Raw genomic sequence first — 17,822 nt, 5'->3', positions numbered from 1 at the left:
ATTATGTTACGTTAATCACCACACATTATATCATCAGTTTTTGATGTAGTGTTCCATGATTCATTGTTTGTGTATAACACCCAGTGCTCCATGCAGTACGTGCCCTCTTTAATACCCATCACTGGGCTAACCCATCCTCCCATCCCCCTCCCCTCTAGAACCCTCAGTTTGTATCTCAGAGTCCATAGTCTCTCATGGTTCGTCTCCCCCTCCAAATTCCCCTCCTTCATTTTTCCCTTCCTGCTATCTTCTTCATTTTTTTTAAACGTATAATGTATTATGTGTTTCAGAGGTACAGGTCTGTGATTCAACAGTCTTACACAATTCACAGCGCTCACCATAGCATATACCCTCCCCAATGTCTATCACCCAGCCACCCAATCCCTCCCACACCCCACCACTCCAGCAACCCTCAGTTTGTTTCCTGAGATTAAGAATTCCTCGTATCAGTGAGGTCATATGATACATGTCTTTCTCTGATTGACTTATGTCGCTCAGCATAATACCCTCAAGTTCCATCCACGTCGTTGCAAATGGCAAGAGCTCATTCCTTTTGACAGCTGCATAATATTCCATTGTATATATATACCACTTCTTCTTTATCCATTCATCTGTCGATGGACATCTGGGCTCATTCCATAGTTTGGCTATTGTGGACATTGCTGCTGTAAGCATCACGGTGCACATACCGCTTCAGAACCCTACATTTGTATCTTTGGGGTAAATACCCAGTAGTGCAATTGCTGGGTCATAGGGTAGCTCTATTTTCAATTTTTTGAGGGCCCTCCATACTGTTTTCCAGAGTGGCTGCACCAGCTTGCATTCCCACCAACAGTGTAGGAGGGTTCCCCTTTCTCCGCATCCTCTCCAACATCTGTCGCTTCCCGACTTGTTCATTTTAGCCATTCTGACTGGTGTGAGTGCTATCTCATTGAGGTCTTGATTTGGATTTTCCTGATGCCGAGCGATGCTGAGCACTTTTTCATGTGTCTGTTGGCCATCTGGATGTCTTCTTTGCAAAAATGTCTGTTCATGTCTTCTGCCCATTTCTTGATTGGATCATTTGTTCTTTGGGTGTTGAGTTTAAGAAGTTCTTTATAGATTTTGGATACTAGCCCTTTATCTGATATGTCATTTGCAAATATCTTCTCCCATTATGGTGGTTGTCTTTTGGTTTTGTTGACCGTGTCCTTTGCTGTGCAAAAGCTTTTTATCTTGATGAAATCCCAATAGTTCATTTTTGCCCTTGCTTCCCTTGCCTTTGGCGATGTTTCTAGGAAGAACTTGCTGCAGCTGAGGTCGAAGAGGTTGCTGCCTGTGTTCTCCTCTAGGATTTTCATGGACTCCTGTCTCACATTTAGGTCTTTCAACCATTTTCAGTCTATTTTTGTGTGTGCTGTAAAGAAATGGTCCAGTTTCAGTCTTCTGCATGTGGCTGTCCAATTTCCCCAACACCTTTGTTGAAGAGACTGTCTTTTTTCCATTGGACATTCTTTCCTGCTTTGTCGAAGATTAGTTGACCATAGAGTTGAGGGTCCATTTCTGGGCTCTCTATTATGTTCCATTGATCTATGTGTCTGGTTTTGTGCCAGTACCATACTGTCTTGATGATGACAGCTTTGTAATAGAGCTTGAAGTCCGGAATTGTGATGCCACAGGCTTTGCTTTTCTTTTTCAACATTCCTCAGGCTATTCGGGGTCTTTGCTGGTTCCATACAAATTTTAGAATTATTTGTTCCATTTCTTTGAAAAAAGGTGATGGTATTTTGATAGGGATTGCATTAAATGTGTAGATTGCTCTAGGTAGCATTGACATCTTCACAGTATTTGTTCTTCCAATCCATGAGCATGGAACATTTTTCCATTTCTTTGTGTCTTCCTCAATTTCTTTCGTAAGTATTTTATAGTTTTCTGAGAACAGATTCTTTGCTCTTTGGTTGTATTTATTCCTAGGTATCTTATGGTTTTGGGAGCAACTGTAAATGGGACTGACTCCTTAATTTCTCTTTCTTCTGTCTTGTTGTTGGTGTATAGGAACGCCACTGATTTCTGTGCATTGATTTTATATCCTGCCACTTTACTGAATTCCTGTATGAGTTCTAGCAGTTTTGAGGTGAAGTCTTTCGGGTTTTCCACACAAACTATCATATCATCTGCAAAGAGTGAGAGTTTGACTTCTTCTTTGCTAGTTTGGATGCCTTTTATTTCTTTTTGTTGTCTGATTGCTGAGGCTAGGACTTCTAATACTATGTTGAACAGCAGTGGTGATAGTGGACATCCCTGCCGTGTTCCTGACCTTAGGGGGAAAGCTCTCAGTTTTTCCCCATTGAGAATGATATTCCCTGTGGGTTTTTCATAGATGGCTTTTATGATATTGAGGTATATACTCTCCATCCCTACACTCTGAAGAGTTTTGATCAAGAAAGGATGCTGTACTTTGTCAAATGCTTTTTCTGCATCTATTGAGAGGATCATACAGTTCTTGTTCTTTCTTTTATTAATGTATTATATCACATTGATTGATTTGCGGATGTTGAACCAACCCTGCAGCCCAGGGATAAATCCCACTTGGTCATGGTGAATAATCCTTTTAATGTACTGTTGGATCCTATTGGCTAGTATTTTGGTGAGAATTTTTGCATCCAGGTCCATCAAGGATATTGGTCTATAATTCTCCTTTCTGATGGGGTCTTTGTCTGGTTTTGGGATCAAGGTAATGGTGGCCTCATAGAAAGAGTTTGGAAGTTTTCCTTCCATTTCTATTTTTTGGAACAGTTGCAGAAGAATAGGTATTAATTCTTCTTCAAATGTTTGGTAGAATTCCCCTGGGAAGCCATCTGGCCCTGGGCTTTTGTTTGTTGGGAGATTTTTGATGACTGCTTCAATTTCCTTAGTGGTTATCGGTCTGTTCAGGTTTTCTATTTCTTCCTGGTTCAGTTTTGGTAGTTTATACATCTCCAGGAATGCATCCATTTCTTCCAGATTATCTAATCTGCTGGCATATAGTTGCTCATAATATGTTCTTATAATTGTTTGTATTTCTTTGGTGTTGGTTGTGATCTTTCCTCTTTCATTCATGATTTTATTTATTTGGGTCCTTTCTCTTTTCTTCTTGATAAGTCTGGCCAGGGGTTTATCAATCTTGTTAATTCTTTCAAAGAACCAGCTCCTAGTTTCGTTGATCTGTTCTACTGTTCTTTTGGTTTCTATTTCATTGATTTCTGCTCTGATCTTTATTATTTCTCTTCTCCTGCTGGGTTTCGGCTTTATTTGCTGTTCTTTCTCCAGCTCCTTTAGGTGTAGGGTTAGGTTGTGTATTTGAGACCTTTCTTGTTTCTTGAGAAAGGTTTGTATTGCTATATACTTTCCTCTTAGGACTGCCTTTGCTGCATCCCAAAGATTTTGAACAGTTGTGTTTTTATTTTCATTTGTTTCCATGAATTTCTTTAATTCTTCATTTTCCTGGTTGACCCATTCATTCTTTAGTAGGATGCTCTTTAGCCTCCATGTATTTGAGTTCTTTCCAACTTTCCTCTTGCAGTTGAGTTCTAGTTTCAAAGCATTGTGATCCAAAAATATGCAGGGAATGGTCCCAATCTTTTGGTACCGGTTGAGACGTGATTTGTGACCCAGGATGTGATCTATTCTGGAAAATGTTCCATGGGCATTAGAGAAGAATGTGTATTCTGCTGCTTTGGGATGGAATGTTCTGAATATATCTGTGAAGTCCATTTGGTCCAGTGTACCATTTAAAGTCTTTATTTCCTTGTGGAACTTTTGCTTAGATGATCTGCCCATTTCAATGAGGTGTGTGTTAAAGTCCCCTACTATTACTGTATTGTTGTCGATGTGTTTATTTGCTTTTGTTATTAATTGGCTTATATAATTGGCTGCTCCCATATTAGGGGGATAGATATTTACAATTGTTAGATCTTCTTGTTGGTTAGACTCTTTAAGTATGATATAGTGTCCTTCCTCATCTCTTATTATAATCTGGTTTAAAAATCTAATTAGTCTGATATAAGGATTGCCACCCCATCTTTCTTTTGGTGTCCATTAGCATGGTAAATGGTTTTCCACCCCCTCACTTTCAGTCTGGGGGTGTCTTTGGGTCTAAAATGAGTCTTTTGCAGACAGCATATCGATGGGTCTTGTTTCTTTATCCAATCTGATAGCCTGTGTCTTTTGATTTGTGCAGTTAGCCCATTTACATTCAGGGTAACTACTGGAAGATATGAATTTAATACCATTGTATTGCCTGTAAGGTGACTGTTACTGTAGATTTTTCTCTGTTCCTTTCTGGTCTATGTTACTTTTAGGCTCTCTCTTTGCTTAGAGGACCCCTTTCAATATTTCTTGTAGGGCTGGTTTAGTGTTCGCAAATTCCTTTAGTTTTTGTTTGTCCTGGAAGCTTTTTATCTCTCCTTCTATTTTCAATGACAGCCTAGCTGGATATAGTATCCTTGGCTGCATATTTTTCTCGTTTAGTGCTATGAATATATCATGCCAGTCCTTTCTGGCCTGCCAGGTCTCTGTGGATATGTCTGTTGCCAATCTAATGTTTCTACAATTGTAGGTTACAGATCTCTTGTCCCGAGCTACTTTCACGATTTTCTCTTTGTCTCTGAGACTCCTAAGTTTTACTATTAGATGTCGGGGTGTTGACCTATTTTTATTGATTTTGAGGGGGGTTCTCTGTGTCTCCTGGATTTTGATGGCTGTTTCCTTCCCCAAATTAGGGAAGTTCACTGGAATAATTTGCTCCAATATACCTTCTGCCCCTCTCTCTCTTTCTTCTTCTTCTGGGATCCCAATTATTCTAATATTGTTTCGTCTTATGGTATCACTTATCTCTCGAATTCTGCCCTTGTGATCCAGTAGTTGTTTCTCTCTCTTTTTCTCAGCGTCTTTATTCTCCATCATTTGGTCTTCTATATTACTAATTGTCTCTTGTTCCTCATTCGTCCTAGCAGTTAGAGCCTCCATTTTTGAATGCACCTCATTAATAGCCTTTTTGATTTCGACTTGGTTTTTACTTCTTTTATTTCTCCAGAAAGGGTTTCTCTAATATCTTCCATGCTTTTTTCAAGCCCAACTAGTATCTTTAAAATCGTCATTCTGAACTCTAGTTCCGACATCTTACTAATGTCTGTACTGATTAGGTCCCTGGCAGTCGGTACTGCCTCTTGTTCTCTTTTTTGAGGTGATTTTTTCCATCTTGTCATTTTGCCCAGAGGAGAACAGATGAATGAGAGAACAAAATGCTAACAGGGTAACAACGACCCCAGAAAAATGTACACTAAACAAAACAGAAGGGACCTGAAACCGGGGGAAAAGAAAAGGAAAGAAAGAAAAAAGAAAAAGATAAAAAAAAAAAGAATATGATCAAATATGATCAGGCTGGTGCATAAATCAGTGCCACACACTAGATTTTGGGCGTAATTTGGTCTGTTAGAAGAAAGTACCTCCCAAAATTTTAAAGAAAGAAAAACTTATATATGTACAAAAATAAGGGTAAATATGATGAAGGGATGGAATATGATTGTAAAGATGAAAATTATAAAAGATTTTATAAAAGGAATTGAGAAGACAAGTTGGTTGAAAAAAGAAAGAAGAGGAATTACAAAAAAAAAAAAGAAAGAAAGAAAGAAAGGAAGAGAATGTGATCAGGCAGGAGACTAGAACAAAGCCATACACTAGAGATTTAGGGTATATTTTGGTCTGTTAGAAGAAACTGTATCCCAAAATTTTAAAGAGAGAACAACTTATATATATACCAAAAATAAGGTTAACTCCTATGAAGGGATAGACTATGACTCTAAAAATGAAAAATAAAGATTTTTAAAAAAGGGATTGATAAGATGTTGTTTGAAAAAGGGAAAAAGAAAAATTCAAAAAAAAAGAAAAAAGGAAATTAAAAAGATTAACTTTGAAAGACTTAAGAATCAGGGGGGAAAAATCCATGAATTCTATGTGCAGTATTCCCCTAGCTCTGGAGTTCTGTCGTTCTCATTGATCAGTAAACTTGGTCTTGGCTGGCTGTTCTTGCTGATCTTCCGGGGGAGGGGTCTGTGGCTGTGGTTCCCAAACGTCTTTGCCCCAGGCGGAATTGCCCCGCCCTTGCCGGGTCTGGGCTAAGTAATCTGCCCGGGTTTGCTCTCAGGAGCTTTTTTGTTCCGTGCAAGCTTTCCGTCCAGCTTTGGAGGACAAGAGTGAAAATGGTGGCCTCCCAATCTCCGCCCCGGAGGAGCTGAGAACTCGAGGCCCCACTCCTCAGTGAGCCCCCAGAGAAAAGCAGTCAATCACTCCTGTCTCCCCGGTCTCCGGCCGCCCTCCGTGCTCACCCGGCCTGTGACCGAGCGTCTCTATCTCTGGCACACGACCCCGTTTGGAGTCTCCAAACCCAGCAGATCCCTGCGGTGCGCTCCCGCGCCGCACCTCCCAGGGGAGGAAGGGGAGTCTCCCCGGATCTGCCGCTTGTTGGGTCCCTGCTGGAAGAGCAGTGGCCCGACTGTGCCGCAGATCACGGTTTATGGCAACCCCAAGCTGACAGCCCACACCTCAGCTCCGTCTCTGCAGCCGGCTTCCCTGCTCCAATACCTGGGAGCTCTGCTGCACTCAGGCACCCCTGGTCTTTCCGTGACCCCAAGGGTCCTCAGACCACACTGTCCCAGCGAGGGTTCCACCCCCCGCTTAGCCACTGGAGCCACATCCCTCAGTGGAGCAGACTTCTAAAAGTTCCGGTTTTGTGCTCTGCTGCTCTATCACTTGCCAGTAGCGGCTGATGGAGGCCCCCTGCCCCGCTGTCTATCTTCCCGAATATCGCCTCGGATTCACTTCTCCGCATGTCCTACCTTCCAGAAAGTGGTCGCTTTTCTGTTCAGAGAGTTGCTGCTATTCTTTTCTTCGATCTCCTGTTGAGTTCGTAGGTATTCAGAGTGGTTTGATGACTATCTACTGAATTCCTGGGACCAGATGAAATTTAGGTCTCCTACTCCTCCGCCATCTTGCTTCTCCTCTCGCAAATAATAATTCTTATAGCCACCCTCAGAGATAAGTAATATTATCCCATTTTACAGATAAGGGAGCTAAGGCACAGAATGATTAAATACCCTGCCTGAAGTCACATAGCTAAAACAGACCAACCTGAACAGCCTAGCTCTAAAGTCTTGTAACACACTACACTTCGTATAACAATATGCTTTCTCTCTACATATTCTACTAATATATCTCTACCTACCCACTACATAGATGAGACAAGATTTAAATTCTTTCTTAGTTCAATATTCAAAACTGGATTACTCACTTACCATATGCCTAAAATTTTTTATCCCCCAAAAACTATCTTGAAAAATTGTAACTGGTTTCTTACCATTCTGCGGTCCCGTACTTTAGCACTTGGGATGGCATCCAAGTCAACTGTAGTTAATGGAGGGAAAAAAAAAAAAAAAAAAGAAAACATTTTTAAAATAAAAACTTTTAGAATATAAAAAAAAAAAAACCTTTTAGAATATCTTTTGTGACTAGCTCTCTACGGAAATTCTTTTTCAACTATCACATTTTAGAATGTTAAGATATTACTTATTAATAAATGTAACTAACTCAGCACCCATTCTAGTTGACTAGAAAAACTAAAAGTCATTATGAGCTTAAAACTGATGTCTGCAGAAAAAGAAAAGCAGGATTCTTCACCAGTTTCACTCCTATTTCCACAACCCAATTTCCAGTGGCTGAGTGGAATTAAACATGGCCCCTCACATGGAATTAGTTCAGCTCCAGGCACCTGGTTCCACAGAGATTCTGGAACAGGTGTCCCAAAGGCCCCTCGTGGATTTGACCAGTGTTCCTCTGTGTTCCTCTGAATAGTGCATTTTGTCTTTTAGAGACTGCCTTTGGGAATAAATAGGCTACCAATGAATGACAGCCTGTATTCCTTCTCAGACTATTTTATACCATGTTTGTGACTTTTATAGTTAAGCCATTTGCTTATTAATTCAGTCATCATCGTGTTTATTGGAAGTTGGCCGGTGGCTGCTATGGCAGATGAATACCCTCGGTGCCAAAATGCACCTGCATCCCTCCACCTGGGGACTACTTTTGGGTTAATCAGCCTAATATGCCAAGACTACACCAGATCAGATCATCAGCTGGGTCTCCTTGGGAAAAATTCCACCAAAATGCTTGTAAAGGTTGAAGAATGTCCTAGCTTTTCTTCTCTGATGACATGCCTACTATTTATCATAGAATCTGGGTTACTCTGCTGTCAGAGGGTGATCTATGAGACTACTGTGAAAAGTCCTGTACAAGATGGAGGAAAGACTTTCCCTGTATCAATCTTTATCAAAGTCCTGACCTGGGCCTAAAATGGTGCACCACTTACTCCTGTGATAATGTCTCCTGGTCAAAAAACATTCCTCAGATCCTGCAGGCCTGAGAATGAGAATGTCTTCTCATTCTTATTACTGGATTGTTGTGTTTTTAGGACTCATTTTCCATGGCCATCCTCAGTGGCCTGCAGGCTGGCAAAGCTGGGGAAATATGTGAAGTCCTGCAGGACACTGGGCCAACAGGGCCCACAGATGCTCTGCTCTGTGAGGCAGCTACCCCCACTCTGCCATCAGGTGCTCCCCCACCCCCAGTTCCATACTCCCAAGGGACCCTAGATTCCCTTTGCAGCATTCAGCACACTTATGCTTATTTAGCATCTAACTCCTCCAACAAAGTATAAGCTCCTTGACAGGAGGAGCATATTTCATTCATCATCACATCCCCCGGATATGGGTCAGTACTTGTGCTCACCATAGGCACTCAGTATCTGTTGACTGGCTGATTATACAAACACACCTTCATAGCCCAGTCTCGCTGAACAGATTTGATGCCATATCCAAACCTGTCAGACACACATGGCAAAGAAATGCCCCATAGGGCACCAGTGTGTTTGCCCAGCACTCCTTCCCCTGGCTCCTACTTCCTGCTGCAGATGGCACCTGGCCTAGCCGAGGTCCTCAATCCTCCCTGGACTCCTCTCACACATAACGTACCTCAGCCACACCAATCAGAGCCCTCTCGGGACCTGTCCTTTTCTGGGACTATCTGCCAAAAGGGCCACGTGAGCATGGAGCTGCCAGTGGCGGGAAGCTGCCTGGGACTGAAATCAATACCAGAGAGAAAAGAAGCCAACAACAACAAACAACCCACTGATACTATTTGAGATAGGAATGATTATTTCTTACCTTCAGCACCTTCCTGCATCTTCATTCTATTCAGTTTCTTCTGCTGCTCTCTTAGCAGGGCTTGCTGCTGAATCTCTAAGGTGTGGTGATCTCTTGGAGGATCCGGGTATACAAATTTCAGATCAACTCGTGTTTCTGAATCTAGTACAAAAAATATATAGCTAAGTTCAATCTTGTTTCCAAAGGAGATTTTATAAAACTTCACTATAAGTAACATATGAGTAACCTAATTTCAAAATCAAGGGAACAATTAAAATAATAAAATATCACCAAAGTCAAAAGATATTAAAATTATCATAAAACTCAAGAACACGAAATTAATATTCTTTAAGTAAATGCCCTTTCACAAACTTATCAACATTAAAAGGAACCCCCCTGCCCCACCCCAGAACAAGCAGTAGCTTATTATGCATTCTCCATCCGTACCTCCCCACTCCCCAAGATGCCCCCCAGAGCACACAGCTGGGCAACTAAGTACAGGTGACAGCCAAGCAGTTAGTCACAGGGCTACAACTCAGGGAGCCATTAGACACTGTAATCACACCAGTCCCTAAAATATACTGAAAAAATGAAACATAATGTTATTGGCCAATTAATATTTTAACCCTTGCAAATATCATACAAAAAGCAAGATAAAGGCAGACTGGCTGGAATTTTAGGAGAGATGTCATTAGTGGAGGAAATGACAATCTAAGAATTCATCTATGCCACAAGTTCAAGAATATCAAGTGATCAGAATGAAAATGTTAAAACTTAATTTTTAAATCTTGAGAACAAAAATATAGTTCATACATTTAAAAAGCCTTGAAACTATTATTCCCGTTGATCTTCTAATTATACTACTGGAATATAATTTAAAGAAATGATCATAAATATGTAAAAGGCTTTATGATCAGAAATTACAATTACCAAAATAATTTAAAAGTATAATATAATAAAAACATGGGAGCCAGGTTGAGTAAGAACTAGAAAATGGTTAAGAGCAAAGTTAACAGAGGATACTCTGGACACATGAACTTGGATTGGATGGACCCTGACTTGGCCACTTCCAGACTCAGTTTCCTCTCTGTAAAAACCTTAAGAAACCTCAAAAACCGAGTCATATAATGAACGAGGATTCAATGTGGAAATCATACAGGGAAATGAATGGCTCAATTTTATGGTGTAAACCTTTTTTGTTCTCACGATCTCTTTATACTCTTTGAGGACCCCAAGGAGCTTTTATCTATGTCTCTCTTTCTCACACACACAGGCCTTATTAGAAATTAAAATTAAGAAATTTTTAAAACATGAGAATACACAAATATATTATTAGCATCAGAGCAATGAAGTTATCACATATGTAACCTCCAGAAAACCTGTACACACATGTGAGAATAAACATGAAAAAGACAAATAATGTCTTAGTTTATAATGAAAACAGTTCTGACTGCACAGGTCCCCTGACCAAACTCTGAGACCCACTGGCTTAATACGACGCCTCCCATATACAATGGAATATTACTCAGCCATCAGAAAGGATGAATACCCACCATTTGCATCGACATGGATGGAACTGGAGGGGATTATGCTAAGTGAAATGAGTCAAATAGAGAAAGACAATCATATGGCTTCACTCATATGTGGAACATAAAGAATAGCACAGAGCACCATAGGGGAAGGGAGAGAAAAATGAATGGGAAGAAATCAGAGAGGGAGACAAACCATGAGAGATTCTGGACTCCGGGAAACAAACTGAGGGTTACAGAAGGAGGGGGATGGGGTAACCGGGTGATGGGTATTAAGGAGGGCACGTGTTGGGATGAACACTGGGTGTTATACGCAACTAATGATTCACTGAACACTACACCAAAAACTAATGATGTATTATATGCTGGCTAACTGAACATAATAAAAAATAAATAAATAAATGGGTTGCTTTGCAATTGGATTGTTTTAATAAATTAACCAAATTCTAGTTAACCAACGATCAAATAAATAAATGATAGCATTAAAAAACAACAGTAAATGTAACTGATGACCCTTGTAAATCTAAATGAAAAACAAAAGAGAAAATTAAATAAGTTATATGTTGTCTTTGTTTTACTTTTTTTGTTTTTTTCAAGATTTTATTTATTTATTTGACAGAGAGAGAGAGACAGCGAGAGAGGGAACACAAGCAGGGGGAGTGGGAGAGGGAGAAGCAGGCTTCCCGCCGAGCAGGGAGCACGATGTGGGACTCGATCCCAGGACACTGGGATCATGATCTGAGCCAAAGGCAGACTCTTAAACGACTGAGCCACCCAGGTGCCCCATACTTTTTTTGTTTTAAATAGGCTCAGAAAGAAGACCAGAAATATTTAGGTGGTTTGAGTAAGGCGATTTTCCCCTTATCTATCTTTCTGTGTTTTCAAAACTTTCTGTAATAGATACTACTTCTAAAAGTAAAAAGAAGAAAAGTTCAATTCTGGTTCATCTGGTATAGGTCATATGACCACACATCCAACAATTTGCCACCTCAACTCCAACACCTGCTCTATTAAATGGTCCAAAAGGAAAAATCACATATAACACACACTTTGGTTCCTCTACACATTTTCAGTCTCCCAGGCCCCTATGTCTCCTGGTAATCCTATTTCCCTTCTAAGCGCTACATCAAATCTTCTCAACTCTCTTCCTTCAAATATCCTTTATTTGCTCCTGCCTACTCAGGGACTCTGCTCTCACCATTCCCTCCCTCTCCCTCATATCCTACACACACCGCTTACCCTGTCACAACCCACCCTCCACAGCAGCATCCGAATGCGCTCCCCCAGCTCTGGACCCTCCGTTCTTCCCCTTCGCAGCCAAGCTTCCTCCAGGGGTTGTCACTGCCTCCAACACTCTGCCTCCTCGTCAGGCCTCATTCCAATGTCAGTTGGCTTCTGATGCCCTAATTCCACCAGAAAAGATCTAATTGAGGTCACCAGTGACCTCTGATCCAAACGATACTTTGTAATATTCCTCTTACGTGATTCTTTCTCCTTGACACACTCTGTTCCCTCAGCTCTCAGGATACCACATTCTCCAGTCACTCTGGCTGTTCCTTCTTAGTCTCTTTCCCAAGCTCAGCTTGCCCTGTCCCCCTTCCATTAATGACTTCCATTAAGTGCCACTCTTCTCATTAGTCTACCTGATCTAATCCACTCCGGAGAGGCTTTAACAGCTGTATGCTCTCCAAAAGAAATGAGACAAACCAAAGCCTCATCTACCAGATTGGTAACATGAAGAACTAAAGTATATAGAAGTTTTATTCATCATTATTTGAAATAGGTATCCTAGATGAAACTTTACTTTAGAAAAAGGATAAAAATAAATACTTGAATATGGGGAGAACACAGGCTGTATATAAAAGAGCAGCATTCTACTCACCTCTATCTTTCAGCTCATTGAAGTCATGAATATTCTGAAAAGTAGTAGCATCTAAGCCCTTAGGCGACTGTCTTCTCACAGGAGCTTGCAGTCGATGCCTAGCCATGTCAAATATATCCATGGGATTCCTTTCTCTTTTCCTATAGATAGACGACAAATTTTGGTAAATGTGTTTTAATGGGAAGAGAATTGGAGTTCACATTTGACTCCCTGTACAAGAAATCTGGCATCTCGGGGCGCCTGGGTGGCTCAGTTGTTAAGCGTCTGCCGTCTGCTCAGGTCATGATCCCAGGGTCCTGGGATCGAGCCCCACATCAGGCTCCCTGCTCAGTGGGGAGCCTGCTTCTCCCTTTCCCACTCCCCCTGCTTGTGTTCCCTCTCTCACTGTGTCTCTCTCTGTCAAATAATAAAATCTTTAAAAAAAAAAAAAAAAAGAAATCTGGCATCTTACATCACAGTATACTACAAAACTTTAATACGTTATTTCAATCTCTTATATTAAAAAATATAGTAAAGGTCAGTGTAATCTTCCAAGATATTCTGATGCAAAGTACCTTATTAGAAGAGTAAAATGAGTTAGCTTTACCTTAAAAATGTTCACATAGTAGAAAGATCATAGTCTTTGAAGTCAACAAAACCAAGATTCAAAGACCAGCTCTGCTATTTATTGGCAGTTTGACCTTGATTTCATCATCTGTATGATGCAGATGATGTCTACTCCTTCTAATTAAGTGAAGTTATACACTGTAAAGTACCCAGCATTGTACTTGACATATGTTAGGTAATCAATAAATGTTATCTTCCCCTCAGCCTAAAATAAAAATTATACAGAGAAATATGGTATTAATACACCACCCAATATAATGGGTACTATCCACAGTCTCCAACACTAATTTTACAACGGGCTTTCAGGGAACTCAATACCTAATTAGTTCATTTGATACTCTGGTACCTAGGAAGTTAACATAATAGGGGGCTTAGTAAGCGAGTTTCCTGCTAGGGCTTTGGGGGAGTGACTAAGAAGAGGAAAGGATGGGGGACAGTGTCTCTAGCCCCGAAAAGAAAGACCTACCTGTGCTTCCCGCAGCACTACACAGGCTCCCTCTATTTCTGAAAATTAGGCTTTAAGCTATAGCTGTCAGAGACTTGGCGCAACTCTTGCCTTCATTTCTTTGTTCACTAAATCTTCCCTAAGCACCTAGATGGGAAAGCTTGGATCCCAAAAGGCAATACTACTGCTCTCCTGGAGTTTCCTTTCGAGGTGAGGATAACAAATCACAAAAGTACCTCGTCAAGGCTGACAAAGACTTCTAGTGAACTGGACTCCTGCCTAGTTTCCATTACTGCTAAAAGTTAAATAGGCTACTAAGTTAGGAATTAGATTATTAGATCTCTTTGGATGTGGGCTGGCTAATGTTTGTTTTGTGCCTAACACAAAGTAAGAGCTCAATATTGTGAGCTTAATTAATGAATAGGAGATTCTTGTTGTGAAACAATTTATAAAATTGGAATAATCAACTCTGAGATGTCTCTGATTATGATACATATTAAAAATTATACCAGAGTAAATGTATTTAACCAATTCTTGTTAAATGATGGCAATCTAACATATATTCTCTAAGTTAGCATGTAGAATTTACAAGGTACTTTCAAATACATACATGTATTTATGCTTCACTAAAACCTCATGGGGTAGAAATTATTGCTATCACTTGCAAATGAGAAAATTGAAAAGCTGTCTGGTTTCTCTCTCTTATACTGGTTTGCCAAAAGAGAGTACAGTGTTCAATTTATGAAAGAAAATTAATGTCAATAACCCACTATACTGAATTAAACATGCATCTTTGAATATGTAAAGCTGCAACAGTTAAGACATTTATAACATCATAAAAGTAAATAAAGAAAAACTATACTGACCTCTCAACTACTTAGAAGTAGTTAATAAATAACATAGAACTATTCACTGAAAATTACCGCCTTGGGTTATCATTTCATTACCTAGCCATTCCGTACTTTTGAAATTTTCTCACTGTGTTTACTTAGCTAAACATGCTTGGAGATTAAGCTGTGACATTAAAATCCTACCACATACTGGATTAGAGTCTTAAACCTCAGTATAAATTTCACAGAAATACAAAATGATAGGCCAGGAACAATGACAGATCTGTTTCTTAGTACACATATATTATCTAGCTCTGTCCACTAAACAGGGCCCAGACGCAAAGACACCCAGAAAGCACATCCAGCATCCAGAGCTTGGTTTCTAAATACCATTCTCCAAGAGGAACCATGGCTTCCTGGAGAAATAGCGGATTTCAGGGCTGGGGTAGGGGAAATACAAGAGCATCCTGGAGTGTCTCTTGTAATACCAAAAAGGAAGGAAGTGCTCAAAAAAATGGACAATGGATTATACCCCAAAGTACAAAATAAATATACATGAATCAAAAGTGATATGTGATAAATGTGTGATAAATGATTGAATAAATAAAGGGAAGAGAAGGGACCATTTTTTTTAAGATTTATTTATTTTAGAGAGAGAAAGAGAGAGAGCGTGTGAGAGCATGAGCAGGGGAGGGGCAGAAGGAGAGGGAGAGAAGCAGACTCCCCACTGAGCTCAGAGCCCAACATGGGGCTCAATCGCATGACCCCAAGACCACGACCTGAGCCAAAATCGAGTCTGATGCTCGACCAACTGGACTACTCAAGCACGCCAAGAAGGGACAAATCTTTCTTACTAAAGAATTCTAAAAAATATATAGATAGATAACTAAGCCCCTCTACAGGCTATGGAGCTTAATCCTACCTCCTACCCATTCTTGTGAGTATGCCAAATTCATTGAGTCATGTCCTAAGAATAGTAACTGCAGCAGAGAAACCTGGCAAATTCTACTTTAACCAAATGATGAAGGTTCCCATCCCCAGGAATGTCTATGTAGATGCCACATACCACCATTATATGATGTGATGAGAAGGCCATCCACCCTGTGCTATTCTTTCCAAAAACCCTTAATACCAGTCTAATCATGAGTAAACTTCAGACAAACCCAGACTAGGGGATATTCTATAGAATTCTACCTGGCCAATACCCCTCTAGACTGACACAGTCATGAAAACAAGTAAAGACTAAGAAACTGTCCCAGACCAGAGGAGACTAGGAGACATGACAACTAAATGCAATGTGGTACCTACATTGATTAGATTCTGGAATAGAAAGAGAACATTAATGGAAAAACTAGAGAAGTCTTAAAAGTCTAGAACTTAGTAGTAATGTTCCAACATCAGTTTTTTAGTGACAGTCATACTCCAGTAACACAAGATGTTAACAACTGGGAAAACTAAGTGAGGGGCATACGGAAACTCTGTACTATGTCTGCAACTTTTCTTTTAATCTAAAATGATGCCAAAATAAATAAAAGTTTATTTTGAACAAAACTGCTCTGCAATTTGAAGAACACTACTTTAAAAAAATTTATGAGTCCTTTTGGCAAAAATGATCAGAAATGTTTGATAGTCTGTATTTTAGAAAATAGACTGTTGATGGAAAATGTAAAAAACAGCTTTAAAATGTAACTGTCTATGATTATTCCAACTCTGAAGTTGTCCATTCCTATATCATTTTCCCCCTGAAAGACTAAATTTCTGTGCCTGATTTTGTAGAAGACTAAAAATGGGAAAGTAAAGAGAATGTTTTCATAATTTCCTATTTCTAGTCTTGTTTCAATTATCTTCTTCCCAGCATGGACTTCCCTACCACTTAGATTAGCTTACAAAGCAACTTCTGCACCCATTTGCCTTGTGTACATACGGACTGAAATCAGTCAATTATTTTCATTCACTGATTTCTGTGGTGAGACAAAAAAGTCCATTCTAAGATAGAGCTGGAAGAATGGTATGCCCGCCCCAAACTCATTTTTTATTGAGTCTAATCCTATTAAACATTTCATGATTAGGGCCAGTATTTCTGGTTTTCCTTCAAGAAAGTGCTACTTCAGGGCGCCTGGGTGGCTTGGTTGGTTAAGCGTCTACCTTCAGCTCAGGTCATGATCCCAGGGTCCTGGAATCGAGCCCTGTGTCAGGCTCCCTGCTCAGCAGGGAGTGTGTTTCTCTCTCTCCCCCTGCCTCTCCACCCCACTCGTGCTCTCTTTCTCTCTCACTCTCTAATAAATATTTTTTTAAAAAAGTGCTACTTCTTTCTTCCTCCCCAATCTCAACATCTCTGTCACCACCACCACCATCATCATCACCATAAATATATTGTTGACAGTAAGGAAGGACAGTTAAGACATCAATTTAAATGTTTTATATTAGGTTAAATATTCATTAAATATCCCATATTTTTGCAGTGAAAAGACTGAACAGGTATGGATAAATGTTTTATGAAGGGAACTTAATCTACATATAATTCAAGAATGTGAATCTAAGAGAATATTGGTGGAGATAGTCCAAGATGGCAGAGGAATAGGAGACCTTAGTTTTGTCTGGTTCCAGGAATTCAACTAGTAGCTATCAAATCATTCTGAACACCTGTAAACTCAACCAGAGATCTAAGGAAAGAATAGCTGCAACTCTACAAATAGAAAAGTGACCACTTTCTGCAAGGTAGAATGTGCAGAGAAGTGAATCTGAAACTATATATGGGAAGATAAACCGTGGGGCGAGGGGGGGGTGGGGAGCCTCCCGAAGCCAACACCAGAAACTGATATAGCAGCCAAGCACAAAATCAGAACTTTTAGAAGTCGGCTCCAGTGAGGGACGGCCCTGCCTGAGAGGCATGCTAAGGTGGTAAAACGGGGCAGAAACCTAGGTGGGACAGTGTGGTCTCTGGATCCTCAGGATCACAGAAAGACCTGGGGTGCCTGGGGGTGGCAGAGCTCCCAGACTTCAGAGTGGAGAGATGGGCTGCAATCAGAAAGCCCAGGTGTGGGCTCTCAGCATGGTGTTGCCATAAATGACGAACCGCCAAACGGTTGGGAGACTGCACTCCTGATAGCAGCTAGGGACAAGAGGTCCATAAACCCCAAGGGTAGAAACGTTAGACTGCCAGGAGACCTATCCACAGAGACCTGGCAGGCCATAAAGGACTGCCATGATATATTCAGAACTGACCCTACTTCCTCCCCCAGGGAGGAACGGTGTGAGTGTGTGCCATAGGAGGCTGCAGGGTTTGGAGACTCCAATCGGGGTTTCGTGCAGATGGAG

The 17,822-nt window shown here is 40.5% G+C and overlaps 1 protein-coding gene across 9 annotated transcripts in view; it reads right to left on the bottom strand.

Annotated features, from left to right (window-relative positions):
• Window positions 1-17,822, bottom strand: part of CSPP1 (centrosome and spindle pole associated protein 1) — a 170,897-nt gene that overhangs the window by 18,731 nt on the left and 134,344 nt on the right. For all 9 annotated transcript variants that reach the window (XM_032421731.1, XM_032421740.1, XM_032421735.1 and 6 more), the window contains 3 exons: window positions 12,624-12,763; window positions 9,234-9,374; window positions 7,373-7,419 (listed from right to left, as the gene is read on the bottom strand). In XM_032421731.1, the coding sequence (XP_032277622.1) occupies window positions 7,373-7,419; window positions 9,234-9,374; window positions 12,624-12,763 (328 nt within the window). The remainder of the gene's footprint in view (window positions 1-7,372; window positions 7,420-9,233; window positions 9,375-12,623; window positions 12,764-17,822) is intronic.

Source organism: Phoca vitulina, unplaced genomic scaffold (assembly GCF_004348235.1).
Source record: "Phoca vitulina isolate PV1807 unplaced genomic scaffold, GSC_HSeal_1.0 scaffold25, whole genome shotgun sequence".
NCBI lineage: Eukaryota > Metazoa > Chordata > Mammalia > Carnivora > Phocidae > Phoca > Phoca vitulina.
This window is presented reverse-complemented; position numbering and strand designations above follow the sequence as displayed.